Below are 20591 nucleotides of genomic sequence, written 5' to 3'. Positions count from 1 at the left end.
ATATGCATAATAAACATACAAAGCATACACATATATATTACGTAAACAAACACTTATTTTGGATGCGATTAATCGCGATTAATCGTTTGACAGCACAAATTGTTACGAAAATCAATCAAGGGTTTACCTCAAAAATTGTAGTGTAACTTATGTATTTGCGCTAAAACCACAGTCCTTAACTAAAATTAACTAGAGGAACAAGTTTAACTGTGATAAAGTCATAATAAACACAACTAAAACATTTGAATGGAAATTAACTAGGTTTTACTACAGGAATAATAGTTGAATTGTTACATTTGCTGTAAAATCCTCCATTATGAAAGTTTTGTTACAAGAACCATTGTGTAATTATTGTAAGCATTTATCCGTAATGTCCCTGTGTCCCTAACCATGTGAAAAAATGCTACAAAGTATTTTAAGTTGGTATTTATACTTGGTATAAGTCGAACACTATGTTCAAATTATAGAATAGAACCAAATTAAATTTGGAAGAAGATCCCATATAAACGTATTACTGTAGTATCAAAAACTACAGGAGCTATTTTGACGCAAACTATGGTTCAAGGGCGGATTAGCTATTAAACACATCGACGAACGTCTCCCTCTTCAAAGTTTCGCATACACGGACGTCTTTATTGAAGAATTAATAGCTATTGAGACGTCCACCTACAGAACTCAAGCGATATGATACTCATCTGTCTGTTTGTCAGCCGCTGGCCTCCTTTATCACTGCACCGCTCGGCAGCGTTAACTCTATAATTAGCCACTTAATTAGCAAAGGGGACTTGATTGACAGTTTGGAGCCAATGACTCACGTTCAGGACGAACGTCTAAGCGTATGTGTGTTGTTTGAGTGTGCTAGCGCCGCTGGCGACACATTAAGACCCACCTTAAGATCAGTCCTACACTCGTATGCCAAAACCTCTTATGTTAGTACAAGTCAATCTGTGTGTGTCAGAGATTACAAAAGTGGGATTAGTTCTGGGGAATGTTACACATTTGTTAATCCCAAATAAATGATGTCGTCTTTATGAAGCCTTGGAGTGACAAATTTCAGTCAAATGCCTTAGTATGAAATAATGTACAAGTAGAATCCTTCTGGCGTCGTCTGACAACTTATAAAGCCTTGATAATTGTAGTAAATACTGATTATTTTAAGATGCTAGAGTACCAGAGTTTTATCATTTCAAATATACAGTATGTGTATACATTTTTTTAATAATTGTTTTTTTAATTTATGATTTTCAAAAAAAGTGTCTTATGCTCACCAAGGCTGCATTTATTTAAAGAATGCAGTAAAAGCAGTAACATATTACAATTTAAAGAACTGTTTTCTATTTTAATATGTTTTAAAATTTAATTTATCCATGTGATAAAAAGCTGAATTTTCTGCGTCATTACTTCAGTCTTCAGTGTCACATGATCCTTCAGAAATCATTATAATATGCCGATTTACTGCTCAAGAAACATTTCTGATTATTATCAATGTTGAAATCTATTTTTGCCGTTTAATATTTTTGTGGAAACTGTGATACACTATAATTAGTATACACTATATTTTTATAATTAGTATACACTATATCAATTTCTTCATTGATCAAAAGTGATGTGAAAAGCCATTTTTAAAGTTACAAAAAATATTTTTATTTCAAATAAATGCTGTTCTTTGAATGTTCTGCTCATCAAAGAATCATGAGAAGAATGTCATATTTTCCACAAACTTTTATACATAGATAATGATAAAAAAAAAAAAAAAAACATTATTAATGATTAAGCACATAATAATTTATAATAATTGTGCAATAATTTAGTATATTAGAATTCTGAAGGATCATGCGATACCGAAGACTTGAGTAATGATACCGAAAGCTCAGTTTTGCCATCATAGCAATACGTTAGATTTTCAAAAAGTTGAAAATAGTAATTTTTTACACATAGAAATTGTATTTCAGTTTTTGATACTTGGTGGGCATAAGAGACTTCTTTCAAGTGTATGTGTGTGTATACATGATGTATATGTCAAAGTTATTGTTATTATTTTTTCTTCAAGTGCTAATAAAGTGTTAATAAGCAGTAAGCAGAGAATTAAGCATCAAGAGGTTGTCTGAATAATCTGTCCATGTTAATTACCCATCAGGGCACCTGCAGCTAAATGAGCTTGTGCTTACCAGAAATAGTTACTGTTCTCCATGTGAAGGGCATCATCACACACACACACACACACACCCTGGACACTTAATACAGAATTTCAATATAAACACACACAGATACACACACACACTCAAACAAAAAAGGGCCAAGAAAAAAACAAAAAAAAAACAAAGAGTCTCAGCATCCCACAGCGAGCTTTATTAATTTTGACAGTGCAGTATGTAAATGCCTATTTTAGTGCTTACGCTGCTAGTTAGCAGGTATCGGCCACGCTGACACTTCTTCCCCTTGAATAAAAAAAGAAAGAAAAAAAAAGAGAGAATGTCAATAGCACATCGATAAAGTCACGCTAATTTTTACACGCTGTCCTCGAGTTTGCCCTCATCTGCACATTTTTTTTTTTTAACTTAACATCAAAGTTCAAGATCTGACTTCGTTAATCTGGTATTAAAATGAATAAAAGGGTGACCTTGTCCAAATTAATAAGTCAGTGGCGAAACACGCTTTCAACGTTCAGAAAGGTTACACAAAGGTTAGCCTTCAAGTGCGGCACCAGCATGCCGAGGGAGACGCGGAGAGACAGATGCTCACCGTTTTCTCTTGAACTTGCTTTGTTGGTGAGACATGAGAGCTCATCCTTTCTTGCTTTTGTTGTGTAGCTTATAGACAAACATCTCACGGTACACAAGACATGTTTAGATGAAGTGGTGAAGAAGAGATTGTCTTGAGTTGTGATCAAGACACTGTAAACCGTTTGTTGACAGACAGGCTCTGCTCTGCTGCCCTTTGGTCACCCTCAAAATGAACACCCATAATCCCTTTACTGAACTACAGTCTGCACTAAGAACCTGTGTTTTTATTGGTAACTAAAACGAAAATAATTGATTAAAATAAAACTGAAATAAAATATAAATAATAGTTGAAAAACTACATTTTGCCTCGGCTACTATAAAAAAAACAACAACAAATAAAATAAAACTAATGCAAAATATTATCATTTTATTTACTGGTTTAAATGTGTGGGACCACTTATTTATTTGTATATTTAATTATTAATAAATTATTTAGTGCTGTCAAACGATTAATCACGATTAATCGCATTCAAAATAAAAGTTTTTGTTTACATAATATGTATACTGTGTATATTTATTATGTCTATATAAATACACACACATACATGTATATATTTAAGAAAAATATGTTATGTTTATATATTAAATATATTTATCTGTAATATAAATAATATAAATATACTGTATACATGTAAATATTTTCAAAATATATACTGTGTGTATTTATATATACATAAATATACACAGTACACACATATTATGTAAAAAAAAAACTTATTTCGGATGTGATTAATCGCGATTAATCGTTTGACAGCACTAAAATGATTATTGTCACGTGTTTGTGACAATTAAATAGGTATATGGCTGATTAATTAATTAATTAATTAGTAATAATAATGATGATGATGATGATGATATTTGTATACTATTTTCTCTGATGTTTTTCTCTGACATTTAGTCATTTATCAGATGCTTTTATCCAAAGCGACTTACAAATGATGACAGTAGAAGCAATCAAAAACAAAATATATGCAAGTGCTACGACAAGTCTCGATTAAATCAATTAAATGATTGTTTAGGCTTTTCATATAACTGACTTAAAACCATTTTTTAGCTGGTGAAGATACTAGTGTTCTAATAGTTTTGGCCACCACTGTGTATATATATATATATATATATATATATGAACCCGTATATAGTCATTCAGCCATTGTACAGGTTCATGTCATTGAATAAGACACACCCCTATCTAGGGGTGTGCGATATGACGATTTTTGATCGTGGACGATAAAAATGTCTCCATGATCTGCTTTTGAAGAACAATCGTAGTATTCTGTCAGCTGCAGCTCTGGTGCCTCCGTATATTCACATCAGTGTTGACTCAGCGGTAGAGTTACTCTCACGGGACACTGCACTTATTCGCAGTCACAAATGTACATTATTCGGATCTGCTTTAAAGCCTTGCCGGTTAAATGTTTTATTCACGCGCTGGTCTGACGTGCGTTTTTTCTGAGCCCGTACACCTGAAGCATGCATACTAAAGCCTGCCAAACAGCGCCTGATCACTGAACTAAGTTATCTTTTGCGCTAATACTGTCAAAACACACAAGGTTTATGTATAGAATCCGTTGGTTATGTCTAAAATGAGTAAGTAAACAGCTGAGAGAAAACGGATGCGTGCCTGTATTATTAGATGCGTGCAGGTCTTAAAGGGACAGTACTGAACATGCAGCCGACTGTCATTAAAGGGATAGTTCACCCTAAAATTAAATTTCTATCATTATTTACTAGCTCGCATGTTGTCCCAAACCTGTTCTTATGCTGAACACAAAAGAAGATATTTTGAAGAATGTGGGTAACCAAACAATAGCTGGTCCACATTGACTTTGATAGAAAGAAAAAAAAATACTATGGAATAAGTCACTGGGGACCAGCGACTGTTTAGTTTTCCACGTTCCTCAAAATAGCATTTATGTTCAGCAGAAGAAACTCGTTCAGGTTTAAAGCAACTTAGATTTAAAGCAACAAAGATAAAATAATGACCAAGATTTTTATCTTCGCCCACTTTGGCCTAAATATCCACCATTCTTTTTTTAATATTTTTGTTACCTTGAAAGGCTTTGTCTTTATAATAGGGAAATTAGTTTGGCTGTAATGCTCCGACAACTTGCAAAATAGTAAAACCAACATGACAAAGAATCGTGATAAAATCATGAATCGTGATATGTTATTTTTTCCATATCGCCCACCCCTACCCCTATCCTGTGAGAGCCTTCCCATCATGCTGTTCAGGAGCACAGAAACAGCCATACAAAAGATGTTAAATGTTCTGTGTATTTGAGAAAGAGAGTAAAGGCAGCTCAACAGGTGCAGTGAACTAGCATGAGCCTTTTCCTTTCACCTTCCTACTTATCCCTCTTTCTGTCTCTCTACTTCTCTTTTACTCTGGCTTTCTCCGGCCACTGGAGTGGATCAGTCAAATTATCGAGTGGCAAAACTAATTCGGCGCCCGGGGGCCGGCAGAGCTGCCACTTCCCATCAGCCCCTCCGCCAGTCAGCGCCCAACTGTTTTCATTTGGGTCCTCTTGTTTCATTTATTATGGCTATTGGAGCTAATCCTACGAGCAAACCCCCGGCCGGCCCGCCTGTCACTATTGTTTCGGCTCTTGGATGCACCTTGCCTTCAGTGGGAGGGCTGCTCCAGTACCAGCTCATGATGGAAGTGAGCTTTCTCAGATGGAGAGAGAAAGAGCGGGAAGGAGATCTCATCAATCATATTAAACTCATTTGGACAGGCTCGAAGCCCCCCACTTTCTCTTTCTCTACGTCACGCTTCTTGAAGATGGTTACAGTTGCTCTGTCGTTTCCTTATCTGTACTTGAGTCAAGCAGAAACTACTCAGTCTTAGAGAGAGACAGCGAGAGAGAAAGGTTATTTTATGGTTTAATAGACTTCATTTAGAATTTTTATGCGTTACATCTTTACACATTCTTTTATACAATATATGCATCAGAGTTATCCACATTAGAAAGCAGTAATTTAAATCAATTTAATCACTTAAGTAATGCACAATGTAAATGATTTTTCAAAGTTGTAAATAAAACATTATTGGATTATGTTTTACAAGAAAATACTATTTCAGTCTATTTGTTAATTATTTGTGAAATTTAGCAGTTGGCACATACTATACTAGCATTAAAGGTTCTGTATTATTTTGTATTTGTAAAATATCTACGTGAAATGGATATTATTTATATAAATATATAAGCAAAGTATAAATTTGGGGAAAAAAGTAAAATATATATATTAGTATTTTAGTGTATTTAGTATGTTTTCATATATGAATCCTGATGCTATACTAGATGTTCCCCCAGTTCTAAAATTTGTAATTTGTAAAAATATCTAAGCATATAATTGTAAAATATATACATAAAATCGATATTAGTTTTATAAATATATAAGCATCTATCTGTCTGTCTATCTATCTAGGCTATATATTAATGAATGAATTGTCTGTTTGTGTGTGTGTGTGTGTGTGTGTGTGTGTGTGTATGTGTGTATATATACATAATACACAATAGTTTCTTCCAAAAACAGAAAAATCCAGGAAACAGAAGTTTGCTATATATCATTGTTTTTTTAATCTAAACCTCGCACTTGTACTGCAGGAAGTTATTGATTATAATTACTACAGCTTCTCATGCATTTCCATGAACTACAATAGATGCTCAACAAAACGGCAAACACATCAAAACAACATTCAGAGCACAACCATAATCTTGAAGTAATTCCCTTTACTAATACATATTTATATAAAATGTGTAGTTTTCTTGATTAGGCCATCAAAAAGCCTTGACCACAGTGAGAGAGAGAAAAGAGAGAGGGAGAAGTGAATGACTCTACTTCACCACAGGGCAACAGTTAAAAAGAGGTTAAGGGTTTTGTCGAACACACAACACATGCAACTCAAGCTAAAGCGTTGTTTGTTCGAGTCTGGACTCTCTGGGTTTGCTGTCTTGCGGGAAAATAAACGCTCGGGGGTCTGAAGAGTGAATTGGGTGGTCTGTCTTTAATGGCCCAGCTTCAGTCTTCCTTTGAAATGTGAGGGAGGTCATACCTCTGCGCCTCTGCAATTAACCATGTTAACGAGGCTAAGCCATTAGCGCTAACACCAAATTTGGTATGTTAAGCGAATAAGCACCTCACTGTTGTAAAGACATAGGTGTTGTGTATTTATTTGCTTATTCTGCACTAAATTAGCCTAAAAGTTAGTACGTATAAAGTCTGCATTTAAAGCCTTTTTACATTTAACGTAGCATGGTTTTGTTTTTAGCGAAAAGCATGAGGGTGAAATTCAAGACTGATGCACATTGTTTTCTCTAACTAACTAAATTTAAGGTCCGTTCACACCAAGGACGATAACGATAAAGATAACGATAAATATATAGTTTTAAAAATCGTTCTCAATATTAAAGAATAGCACAGTCCACACCACAGCTATAACGATAAAGGCACAAAGAAACAATATTGTTGGAATCACTTCCAGAACTACTTTTTCCAGCTGATGAACGATAAAATCATTGACACCCAATCAGAATCAATCCTACTATCACAAGCTCGAGAATTTAAAGTGGCAGACGAGCGTGTGCTTAGAATAAACAGACGATATCGTTCGATATCGTGACTTATGAGTTTTATAAACACCCTATCAACCTTACAGAAATGTGCTAAAAACCACTCAGAATATTTTAGCGCTTACATTTCCTTCAGAAAATGTAAAACTCTAATTAACTATTATAGCTGCGCAGTCATTTAATAAAACCTTAATGAAATTCCACCTCATATTTCCACTTAAATGCAATTGGTTCTGCAAATGCAGCAACGCCTATTTTGTTTTCTCTCTTTCGCTTTGTTTGATGCCTGCAGCTGTATCTTAGCTAATCTAGATCAACAGCAGTTAGAAGAGCGTGCGCACACACATACATACTGTACACACACACAATCGTATCGGGGAGGAGAAAGACACGCTAAAATTGCGGCGGATCTGAAGATGTTTGTGAGGATGTTTTCAGGTATGATGCCCGAGGGTTTACAGCAGCTCAGTTTCACACTAATCAACACAATCCCTTCCTTCTGCACATTTAAACAAGGTTTTACACTATCCAGCGCTCTATTTGTGCAGTGCATGCATGAAGAAGTAAACGTTCAGAGAATGAAAGTAATAAATGAATTTATCAGGTTTTATGAACTAATAAACCTAACTAGAGTTTACATTACCACACCTCCAGACTGCACTAAACCGGATTGTTTGAACGGGAGCAGGAAGGTTGATGTGAACTTTGATCGTCATTATTAATATTAATATGAGGTGAAGTGCTGTTTCTCAGAAACAGTCTGGGCAGTCAGTTGTGAAAGGTGGACCTTGAGTTTTATCGTATTCTTATCAAATGCTCTGCACATATCACATAACCATGGTTAATGTGAGATAAATAAAAACCTGCAGACACAGGACACTGATCACATGATGTTATCTGTCACAAATTGCAGCTTTAATACATTTGAATGTCATAATTAATATTTTACATGACTTTAACTTTTAACTTATTAAAACTTGGTTGTTTTTGTTATTGTTATTATTATTATTATTATTATTATTATTATGTCATGCTAGTTAAATGGATAATTCATTCAAAAATGCAAATTCTGCCATTATCTGTTCCAAGCCCATATGACTTTCTTACTTCCATGAAAGAGAATATTTTGCATAATGTCCAAGCATAAAACATGAAAAATGTTTTAATTAGTTCAATTTCAAGATTAACTTTAGTTGAATTTTTATTACTAATTGTTCGCGTTTGTTTAGTGATTGTGTGCGTTTTTAAAAAAAAAAATTATATTACTGTCTGTTTAGGTTTAATTTGCTTTTTAGTTCAATTTGAGTTTTTATTTTAATTGCATTTAATCATTTTAATGTTTATTTACCTTCAGTTAATTATCAATGCAACATTTCTAATTTGTTAATTTGTTTTTCATCTAATATTTATATTTTATTTTTTATATTAGCTTTATTTTAATTAAAAAATTACAATAATAATTAATGATAATACCCCTGCCACAAATATACTTAAGAATCAAAATAATTAATGCCATTTTTGGTCCAAAAATTTGTGCGTACTAATTTTTAATAATGAATTGAGAACTGTGATGCAGGGAAGACATTTAGCAAATAATAACCCAAATTTTGGACTGTTCCTCACCCAAAGCAATCATTTGACTTCACAGACTCACGTGAACTACTTTTATGGCACTTTCGTGCCATTTTGGGAGCTCAACAGTCCATATTACCATTTACTTTCATTAGATGGAAAAGAGCAGCTTGGACACTCTGCAAAACATCTCCTTCTATGTTCCACGGAGGAAAGAAAGGCATACAGGTTTGGAATGATGTGAGAGTAAGAATTTATGTTCATGGACATTCCAGACAGTTAAAATCCATATTCTCAGAATGCTTTGGGCTGTTTTGGATGGAGGGGTTGGATGATAGTAAGAAAAGAGTAAAGACTGAAATACAGGAGTATGTGAGCCAAAGACACAGCGCGAGAGAGAAAGAGGAGGTAGGAAAAGTGCTCTCCACTCACTTTCTGCCCAGTGAGCAGTGCCTTGTTACTCTTTGAACACTTGGCCCATTTATTTCTGCTAAGTCGTGAGATTCTGAGTCGGCCAGTGAAGACTCTAGTGGCTCTTTCCATGAAACATTAACGAGTTCCTGGGGTTAAAGGGATGCCTCGAAATCACTGCTGATTGCAGCTTGTGTGTATATGAGTGTGCGATCACATGTATGTGTGTGTATGCGAACGTTACGGGCAGAAATTAATGTACAGCATTGATTGAAAAACATAAAGGGGTGGGCAAAGGTGTGTGCATACAGATAAATCCACACGCTGCATTGGGTTGTGAGAGGTTTTAGCATCCTGGACATTGTGCACACACACATTTCTCTCCATAGGCAGTCTGACTGCAGGACACAGGGTTATTAATCTACACTGCCTCTGCCACCCACCACCCCGCGCTCCTCCAGGGCGACTGTTGATGACACGTACAGATCATGACGCCCACGAGCCAATCACAGATCTCATCCTCAGTGCTTCACAATCCTGCTGCAGTCGGCACTGCCCACTCTACACACTCCACACACACTCCACATTCACACGTGTTTCTTCTCTAGAGTCCATAAAACACAACCAATGGAAAGATTTCGTATCTCCTACCAAATAGAAAGCCTACAGATCAAGTTGAAGGTGAATGTATTCTGTAAGTTGTAGTTTACACATCTGCTTTTTTAAACTCAGACTAATGCTTGTACACATGTGTTTTACCAAGTGCTGTTGCGTGTTTGTGCTTTGTGTTTTTTTTTGGCCAGATGCATTTTAATAAACACAACGCAACACTTTAAGGCAACACTTTAAGATTTTGAAAAAATATTTTTGTCATCAAGAATGCCTGTAGCTCCATGGTCATAATAAAGAAAATAAATTAGGGCTTCCAAACAATTAATCGCGATATGTTTACATAATATATGTGTGTGTGTTAATGAAAAATATGTTTGATTTATATATAAAATATTTATATTTATATATATATAATATAAATGATATACAAGTAAAAATATATACAACAAATATTTTTAAAAATATATATAATTTATACAACAGTTCTTTGTGGTCCTCGAATCTAAATGGCTGATAAGAATGCGATATTAGAGTCCAGCTGAACTCCAACAGCCGTTTATGTGTGTGTATTTATATATACATAATAAATATACACAGTACACACACATATAGTATGTAATCATAAACTTTTATTTTGAATGTGATTAATCGCAATTAATCGTTTTGCAGCCCTAAAATAAATATATAAATATGTTCATAATAAATCTCATCAAATTATCATTATAAAAATAATAAACATTTTAGGGTTTATGTTTAAAAGAAAATATATACTATTTTAAAATATATTTCATATTTTTAATAGCTTTTGTATGTCAACTTAAATTAACTTCTCTATGTCAACTCAAAAAAGTATGATAATAATTAGCAATAATACTCCTAACCATAAATATACTTCAGAATACAAATAACTAATGCCCTTTTCTGTCAATATATTTTTGTGCAAGTTTGAATTGAGAACGTTTTAGCAAATAACAACCCAAATTTTGGACTGTTCTCATATGACTTCCGAAGACTTGCAAAACAAAACAAAAAACAACTTTTTTGCCCCCAAATGTATTGATTATGATTTTTTTGTCATCAAAAACGCCTGCAGTTATAATAAAGAAAAACATTTCATTAAATTATTATAATTTAAAAAATATTAAACACAACATTTTGGGGTTTATTTTAAACAGAAAATAAAACATTTTTTATTTTAAAATATACAGGTGCATCTCAATAAATTAGAATGTTGTGGAAAAGTTAATTTATTTCAGTAATTCAACTCAAATTGTGAAACTCGTGTATTAAATGAATTCAATCCACACAGACTGAAGTAGTTTAAGTCTTTGGTTCTTTTAATTGTGATGATTTTGGCTCACATTTAACAAAAACCCACCAATTCACTCTCTCAACAAATTAGAATATGGTGACATGCTAATCAGCTAATCAACTCAAAACACCTGCAAAGGTTTCCTGAGCCTTCAAAATGGTCTCTCAGTTTGGTTCACTAGGCTACACAATCATGGGAAGACTGCTGATCTGACAGTTGTCCAGAAGACAATCATTGACACCCTTCACAAGGAGGGTAAGCCACAAACATTCATTGCCAAAGAAGCTGGCTGTTCACAGAGTGCTGTATCCAAGCATGTTAACAGAAAGTTGAGTGGAAGGAAAAAGTGTGGAAGAAAAGATGCACAACCAACCGAGAGAACCGCAGCCTTATGAGGATTGTCAAGCAAAATCGATTCAAGAATTTGGGTGAACTTCACAAGGAATGGACTGAGGCTGGGGTCAAGGCATCAAGAGCCGCCACACACAGGCGTGTCAAGGAATTTGGCTACAGTTGTCGTATTCCTCTTGTTAAGCCACTCCTGAACCACAGACAACGTCAGGCGTCTTACCTGGGCTAAGGAGAAGAAGAACTGGACTGTTGCCCAGTGGTCCAAAGTCCTCTTTTCAGATGAGAGCAAGTTTTGTATTTCATTTGGAAACCAAGGTCCTAGAGTCTGGAGGAAGGGTGGAGAAGCTCATAGCCCAAGTTGCTTGAAGTCCAGTGTTAAGTTTCCACAGTCTGTGATGATTTGGGGTGCAATGTCATCTGCTGGTGTTGGTCCATTGTGTTTTGAAAACCAAAGTCACTGCACCGTTTACCAAGAAATTTTGGAGCACTTCATGCTTCCTTCTGCTGACCAGCTTTTTAAAGATGCTGATTTCATTTTCCAGCAGGATTTGGCACCTGCTCACACTGCCAAAAGCACCAAAAGTTGGTCAAATAACCATGGTGTTGGTGTGCTTGACTGGCCAGCAAACTCACCAGACCTGAACCCCAGAGAGAATCTATGAGGTATTGTCAAGAGGAAAATGAGAAACAAGAGACCAAAAAATGCAGATGAGCTGAAGGCCACTGTCAAAGAAACCTGGGCTTCCATACCACCTCAGCAGTGCCACAAGCTGATCACCTCCATGCCACGCCGAATTGAGGCAGTAATTAAAGCAAAAGGAGCCCCTACTAAGTATTGAGTACATATACAGTATACAGTAAATGAACATACTTTCCAGAAGGCCAACAATTCACTAAATGGTTTTTTTATTGGTCTTATGAAGTATTCTAATTTGCTGAGATTTTTGTTAAATGTGAGCCAAAATCATCACAATTAAAAGAACCAAAGACTTAAACTACTTCAGTCTGTGTGCATTGAATTTATTTAATACATGAGTTTCACAATTTGAGCTGAATTACTGAACTTTTCTAATAAATGAACTTTTCCACGACATTCTAATTCATTGAGATGCACCTGTAGTTCATATTTTACGTAGCTTTTGTGTGTCAACTCAACTGTCAACAGGTTATTATTAACTAATTACAACTACAACTAAAACATATTTTGCAGTTTGGGATATATTATTATTTAATAAAAAAAGAAAAGAATCAGTCATAAAAAAGAAAAAACACATTAAATAACTGTTGTTTTGTTTGTCAGCTCAACTGTCAGTGTGGTATAGCTAATTTCCTTGTCATAAGAAAACAAAACAGCAAGTGATATCACATACAGTAGAAGACCCTTGTAGACCCGTGTGGTTGAGTGTAAGAGAGTGCTAATTATCAGTTCATTTGAGCTGTTTGTAACATGACAAGATCAGTTCAATTTATCAAATGGTATAACTGGAAAAACAAAAAAACCCTCAGTTTATGATATAAAATTAAATATCTTAAAAAAAATAAATAAAAAAAACCCTTGACCCTGAAAAATATTTTTGAAAAGGTTTTTTTTATTTTACTATATAGCACTGTGCTGACTTCAGATCAGCATAAAACATCACCTCTAGTACATTGAGTGAGAAACTTTTAGGTCCGTAACTTTTAGCGCATACAAGTGTGCAAATGTGAGACACCGCTGGAAACTAGATGTGGGCCTTGCAGAAATAATAAAAACAAATAAATAAATAAAGAAGCGATTACTACAGCAGGGAGTTAATTAACGGCTTATTTCTGTTTGATAGGAAAATAATGCGCTGTAATTTTACCTTGATGCAATATAAAACTGCAAGCTGCCACTGCTGCACTGGATAATTAACACCTGTGTCTAGTGGCCACTAGGACCTCAGCACCTATTAATGCCAAAAAAACACAATACTACAATTAAAGGCACTGCTATTAGACATTAAACTGGGTTGGTATATAGCGGGTGTTAAATTGGTCCGCTTTTACCTTTAATTGCCTCAGAAATTACGAGGAGAGATTATATTAATGTTTTTTAACGTAATGTAGAGGAAAAGAGGAGTGCTGAGGGATAATGTTATGGCCCAATTTGTCTGTTTTGTCGGCATTTTTATGCCGAAGAGAGAAAAAAAAAAGACTCTGCATCTTGGATGGTATCCCTCTGAGCATCCAGAGGTCAAATTAACATGTAAAACACATCGTCATATTAAGTCTCCATAATGTCTGTGGAGTTTTGCAGATACCCACAAAGACTAAATTAGACATCTCTCTCCTGTATTTCATGTCACATCAGAAGCCGCGTCCCAATTTGCATACTAGATTAGAAGTGTATCTCAAATCATAGCAATGGTTTTGGTAGATTTTTGGTTTTTATGACTTGATTTTTATGCTTAATATTACCCACAACCATTTGAAATATGAAAAAGTGCTCGCTTTTGAACCTAAAGAAAATGCATATTAAAATTGTCAAGTTAAAAAATATATATGTATGCATACCATTTGGGTCAGTAAGAATGAAAGTCTTTGGAAAAAGTATTCTTACATTCACCAAGGTTGCATTTATTTAATGAAAATGCAGTCAACACAGTAATATTATGAAATATTATTACAATTTAAAATAACTGTTTTCTATTTTAATGTGTTTTAAAATGTAATTTATTCCTGTGATGCAAAGCTGAATTTTTAGCATCATTACCCCAGTTTTCAGCGTCACATGATCCTTCAGAAATTTTTGTAATATTCTGCTCAAGAAAACAGATTTGTTGCTGAACTATGATACTTTTTTCCAGGATTGATGTTAAAAAGAACAGCATTTATTGAAAAAAAAAAAAAAAAAAACTTTTGTAACATTATAAATGTCTTCACTGTTACTTTCTGAATAAAAGTATTTAAAAAAAAAAAAAAAAAACAACTGACCCCAAAAGTGTGTGTATATACATATATAAATATAATGTGCATGAACATAATATAATGTGCTTTTATTTGTAATATAGTAATCTTCCTGGTCTCTGTTTTAATAATTTTTCAAACCAATTGATTTAATTAGAAAAAAAAGTGAAAGTTGTTCTCCCATTTTACCATAGCTGAAGTTTGCCAGCATTTACAGCTGATTTATCTGTGTTAGTGAGCATTTTGTGTTCATTGTAGACAGCCTCAAGCCGTCGTGGCGCGTCATCTGTCTGTTCCATGGTGTTACATTCAATCTTTCTTTCTGTTCTTCCTTTCTTTTGTCCGCCCCACTCCTCTGCCTGTCCTCTGGGTACGGCCGTCAATGCCCTCATTCCCACGCTGTGTGTGTGTGTGTGTGTGTGTATCATCTTTTCTCTGCTCCAATAATGGCAGAACTCCACATCAGCATCTGCCTTCATTAAAAGTAATTACAGAGTCTTGCTCATATTGGGCTCACTCACAGACAGAGTGTTTCGGCCCACATGAGCTGACTCAGGATCAGGGAGACCCCTCGACCCCAGGCAGTCATGTTCACTGGTCAATAAATAAGAACTAGCACACGTTGTAAATCTTAAAATAACTTGTTTGTTGCCTTTCGTGTCATGCCTTGTTAAGACAGTGTGAAGAACGGCACTGAATGATTCAGTGAATCAGGGAGACCAGTTCAAACCAATAAATCATTGGCTTTGTTCATTCAAAGAATCACCTCAGGAGTCATTTGTTTGCAAATTAGACTACACAAATAGAAACAGAATCTCGAGAAAGTCACTTATGTCTAGTATTTTTAAAAATCAATTCCAAAATACTATTTTCTTTTAGATGCACCTTCTGGCACTTTCGTATCCAGACCATCTTTCTGTTAAGACTCATTTGGTTTCTCCAAATCAGGGTATTTCCTTTGAAATGACTTATAAGTTATTTAGGTTCATTTGAGCCATGTGTTGCTTTCACATTGGCAGAAAAATCCTGATGTTTATGAATTGTTCATCAAATAGAATGTCAAGAAAGTCACTATCTGGTATTTTTACGAATAGATTCACAAACCCGTTTTTAGATGCATATTCTGGCGGAAAACAAATTTGGATTGTCGCAAATCTTTAACGGAATGGAACATAAAGTCATTTTTAAAATAGATTCCAAAATGCAAGTTTTTTTTTAGATTCACCTTCTGGATCTTTTGTATAAAGACCATCATATAAGACTCAATTGGTTTCTCTAAATCAAAGTCTTTCCAAATGGATCCCTGCAATTCAAAGAAACAAATGTACTCCGGGTAGGGAAACACAGATTTGCAGTTATACTTTTTTTTTTCTTTGAAATGACTCTAAACTGACTTTTCAGTAGTTTAGGTTTATTTGAGCCATTCATATCTAACAAAAATGCTAGTGTTTTACAATGTCATCCATTCACGTTGGTGGAAAAATTGTTACGTTTGTCAATCGTTAATGGAATAGAACCTCAAGAGAGTCTTGAGATTCCAAAAAAATATTCCAAAACCCTATTTTTTTTTTCAGATGCACTTTATGAAACATTCATATCCAGACCATCATTCTGTCATAACTAGATTTGTTTCTCCAAATCAAAGTGTTTCTTTTGAAATGACTCTAAACTGATTTTATCAATAGTTTAGGTTCATTTGAGCCATTTCGCATCGGACAGAAACAGCCCCACTTTGGGAGGAAACTCTGGTTGGTGGAAACTAACACAACCTAGATTTAGTTGTATCAGTCCTCCAGTGGGTTTCACACAAACAGTGGGGTCATGAGGCGGAAATCTCAGCATTCATTTGGGCTTTTATTTACAACTTCCATCGCGCCCCATTTCTCTCTCTCTTTCTCACCGTCGTGCGCTGAAAAGCACCAGAGTCCGGTTTCGCCCGCCGGCCATATGCCTTTGTCAGGCGTTCATCTCATCCCTTGTTCCGCCGTTCGGAAATTCCAAAGGTGAATTAAATACAGTATGCCGCCCCCATCTCCCTCTGCCCTCCCTTCTTCTACCTTTTTGTCCTTTCTCGGTTTACTATTCGACGTGAAATCGGACAGTAATATTTACTCTTCAGTGAATCAAAGGAGATTCTCTGCCTGTTCCCCCCCCCGCCGTCTTGTGCACAAATCTGATACTTTTTCCCGAGACGCTCTATCAAAGCGAAGAAAAGAACCCGTTCCTTTTTCTTTTTTTTATCCTTGTTTTGTCTGAAAAGGAGAAATGCAAAATGCAATAATGCGTCCGGTTGCATGAAACGAAGGGAGTGCTTGACTGACCCTCTTTGTGGAAAACATGATCTCTCTGGGCTTGTTCTCACAGGCAATCTATGTTGTGTGTGTTGTTTGGTCTCTATTTCTCTCTCTTCCTGCTTTATTTATCTATTCCCTTTTGTATGTACGTGGACATACAATCACAGAAGCCCTTCGAATGTGAGGATCGCTGTATAAGTGGAATTGGGTTGTGAGCATGTTTGGTTGGGGAAGTAAGTTCTGGAATAAATATTTGTTGGGAAGCCTGGCCACTCTCTCCACTGAAACTCAACAGATGCTGAGAGTCTGAGATATACACGAAACCTTTAAAAGCAGGTTAAAAAAAAAGAAGAGATATCTGACTTGATTCAGCTGGAGATCAAATCCAATATATATTTTTATTTTCTGGTACCAGATATGCAAAACTGACTATTCACATTTTTTATTCTTTTATTGTTCAGTAATAAATAATCATTGCAATGAAAACATGCGTTTCATACAAAGTATGTTTCAGTTTATAATTACAGCAATGATTAAATGATATATTTTTTAAATAATAATAATAATAATAATAATCATTATTATTATTATAATCCGCAAACACACTAACTAAATCTATGTTAGCCTTTGAATGAACCAAAAGCAAGGGACATGGACACGTCCAGTATTTGCTGACCTGTAACAGAATTCAAGGCCGCAATCTCAGGTGCGAGTGCCTCTACGTCTTTTACCCCGAGTCTTTAACGTTTCATTACCGCGGTAAAGACAGACAAAGTTAAACACAGTGAAACAGAGAGCCTCTCAATACTGAAAAGAATCCATTGATGTAACGCTCACTGACTCTGAGATCAAAAGAAACTCCTCTGGATCAATTTTTCCTTCGCTTCGGAATCTACCTTTTCTCATACCACTCTTTAATTAAATGGGACATTGTTGTCTAGGTATGAAAAAGGGCCAATTCAGGCACGTCATAGCAGAGGAATCCAGACTGGCCCGTACCTGACCCCCCTCAAGACTACAGAAGCCCCCGTCTGTCCGACCCGTCGGCTCACCTCCTCACTTCCAAAGCAGGTGAACCATTAGCGACCGAGATGGACCTGTCAGATCTCGAGAACGAGGGAGTATGGGGCGAGGAAAGGAGGATAGATGTGTTCTCCTCTCCTCAGGACGTGCCCGAGCACCCTCCATTCATGCGGCAGGGGGGTGATACCTTGAGTGTTCAAAGCGGGAGTCTGAGGCAGAGAGACTTGTAGATCTGAAGGGCCATATGAAAGGCAAACAATAAGCAATCTGTTTGTCCACCCCTGCAAAACGGCACTCGCCTTTCATCCGCCGGCTCCCATTTCCGCGGGTCGCGACTTTCCTCAAACATCAATTACTGTTACGTACGCCGTTTGATCTCGGGGCTTCTCCTTGACATAGTATCGGGAGGCGGGAGGGGGCTTATAGTGTGTGTGTGCTGAGACAATGCACCAATTGTGAGGGCTTTTTTCCTTTATTTTTCTACGCTTTGTATTCTGTATAAACGACCATGTTTAGTTTGCACAGTTTATTTGGACCTCACAGGAAATGATCTGATGCTTCTCCACCACTTCAGCGCGCCTACATTTTCCAGAAACAAAACTCAGAAGGACCCTTTCATGAAATCTTACCGCTAACTGATAAAAGCAGTGTTCGCTTTATCCGTCTGTAGTCATTACATATTTGAAAGATATTTAGAACATTCATTAAGTTTAATTTTCTTATGCTTTCAGTTGCCGATAATAATATCATATTTAATGATATTATTTTATGTGAATTTCATATATATACATATTCCCTTTTGTGTGTGTGTGTGTGTATATATATATATATATATATATATATATATGTATGTATTATTATTTGATTAGTTTAATAATTGATAATATTATACATTGTAAATTATCAATAATAATAACAGTAATAATATTCAAATACGAATGTTATAATATATATATATATAGATATATATATATATATATATATAAGTTATAAGTATATATAATATATACATATGTGTGTGAAATGTGTGTAAATATATATATATATATATAGTACTATATTGTTTATATTTGTTATCAGTTATTGAGCAATAATTGCTGACATTTTGTTTATATATATATATATATTTTTTTGCCAGTTTTGACTGATTTTGCTGGCTCTTACTGGCTCTGAAAAAAAAAAAAAAAATACTCAGATGCTTGTCTTTTTTTCATTTATCTCTTCCTCCACTCCAGTCCAGCATATCCACAACTTGTATTTTTCTAAGTATGAATAATTTGCTAGTTTATTTGGCTTGCCGTCTGTCGCAGAAAGCAAAAGCAGTCGTGTCGTTGTTAATTTTCAGCCGTAAGCTCTCGACGGGGGATCGCACGGCCCTCTGGGAGCAGAAGTGCCCTGTGCTTCCAAATCCACGCAGAGCATGTGAAAGTGAGGATAAAGGAATTTTCTTCGGCCTTCTTTTCTGCGCTAGTTCACGTATTCCGTTGGAGGCTACATTTTTAATGAATTAGATCAAGGTGACATCCATTGTCTGAACCTGGGGAAAAAGACACAGGACGTGGGCCATCACTTCCTCCCAACCTGATTTGTGGGGGAAATTTCGAGAGCGGAGTGCGAGAAGGCATCACATCGTCACTTAATGAATTACTTAATGTGTCCCTCCGTTGTTTAATTGAATTAATTAGGGGCCTAATTGGACTGAGTGATGATGGCTTCCAGGGCTGAGGAGCCCTTGATGAGAGGAGGGTTGAGTTCGGGAAGTGTGTGTGAGACAGTGAGTAACACTGGGAAATCCTCGTGGGACACACACACACACACACACACTAGCACAAGACCACGAGCAGAGGGCCTTCTGGGATTAGATCCCTCCCTCCTCTTCCAGAGGGCCACATTCTGCCGGTGGGCGGCAGTCACGACCAGTACTGATTATGGACGGGTAAAACTATGGATTTTCAATATCGGTGACTTTTTGTGCTTTATCAACACACTGAGGTAGTAAGTGAGCTTCCCTCATGTTAATACCAGGTGATTTCTGACGGCTGTTTACTTGACATCAGATCTCCTGAGACGGATGTTATACCAGGTGTAAAAGGGGCCAAGTATGTTACCAGGTACACTTACCCCTCTCTCTCTGTGTGTGTGTGTGTGTCCACAGGTCTAACAGCAGCAGCCATGGCTGAAGCTATGAAACTCCAGAAAATGAAACTGATGGCCATGAACAACATTCACGGAGCAGGAAGCCAGAACGGTACTGAGTCAGAGAACGAGGAGATGAACTCCAGTGCAGGTCAGAGTCACACACATACAAAGATACTTTAAAAGTGCACTGAATCATTCTGTTTCTTCTGACTGAAAAAGTATGACCGAAAGTCAGAAGTCATTTTTAATCATATCAAAGCCTTTTATTATATACACTAACGTTAAAAACTTGGGGTCAGTAAGATTTTTTTTTTTAGCCAAGGGCACAGTAAAATGATCAAAACAAGTCAAATACATGCTGTCCTCTTGAACATTTCTTTATCAAAGACTGCTAAAAAAGTGAGAATAAACTTAAGAACGATCATTCTTAAAATTGATAATAAGAAATGTTTCTTAAGCAGCAAATCAGCATATTACACTGATTTCTGAAGGATCATGTAACACAGGAATCGCAGGAAGAAATTACGTTAAAATACACAAAAATAGAAAACAGTTATTTTAAATTGTAATATTTCACAATATTGCTATTTTT

General features: G+C 35.8%; 1 protein-coding gene across 3 annotated transcripts in view; it reads left to right on the top strand.

Annotated features, from left to right (window-relative positions):
* dacha (dachshund a) overlaps positions 1-20591 on the top strand; it is a 147950-nt gene that overhangs the window by 72502 nt on the left and 54857 nt on the right. For all 3 annotated transcript variants that reach the window (XM_058759065.1, XM_058759064.1, XM_058759063.1), the window contains exon 3: positions 20016-20147. In XM_058759065.1, coding sequence (XP_058615048.1) covers positions 20016-20147 — 132 coding nt within the window. The remainder of the gene's footprint in view (positions 1-20015; positions 20148-20591) is intronic.

Source organism: Onychostoma macrolepis, chromosome 21 (genome assembly GCF_012432095.1).
Source record: "Onychostoma macrolepis isolate SWU-2019 chromosome 21, ASM1243209v1, whole genome shotgun sequence".
Classification (NCBI taxonomy): Eukaryota; Metazoa; Chordata; class Actinopteri; order Cypriniformes; family Cyprinidae; genus Onychostoma; species Onychostoma macrolepis.
The sequence above is the reverse complement of the archived record's forward strand: the minus strand, read 5'-3'. Positions and strand labels throughout refer to the sequence as shown.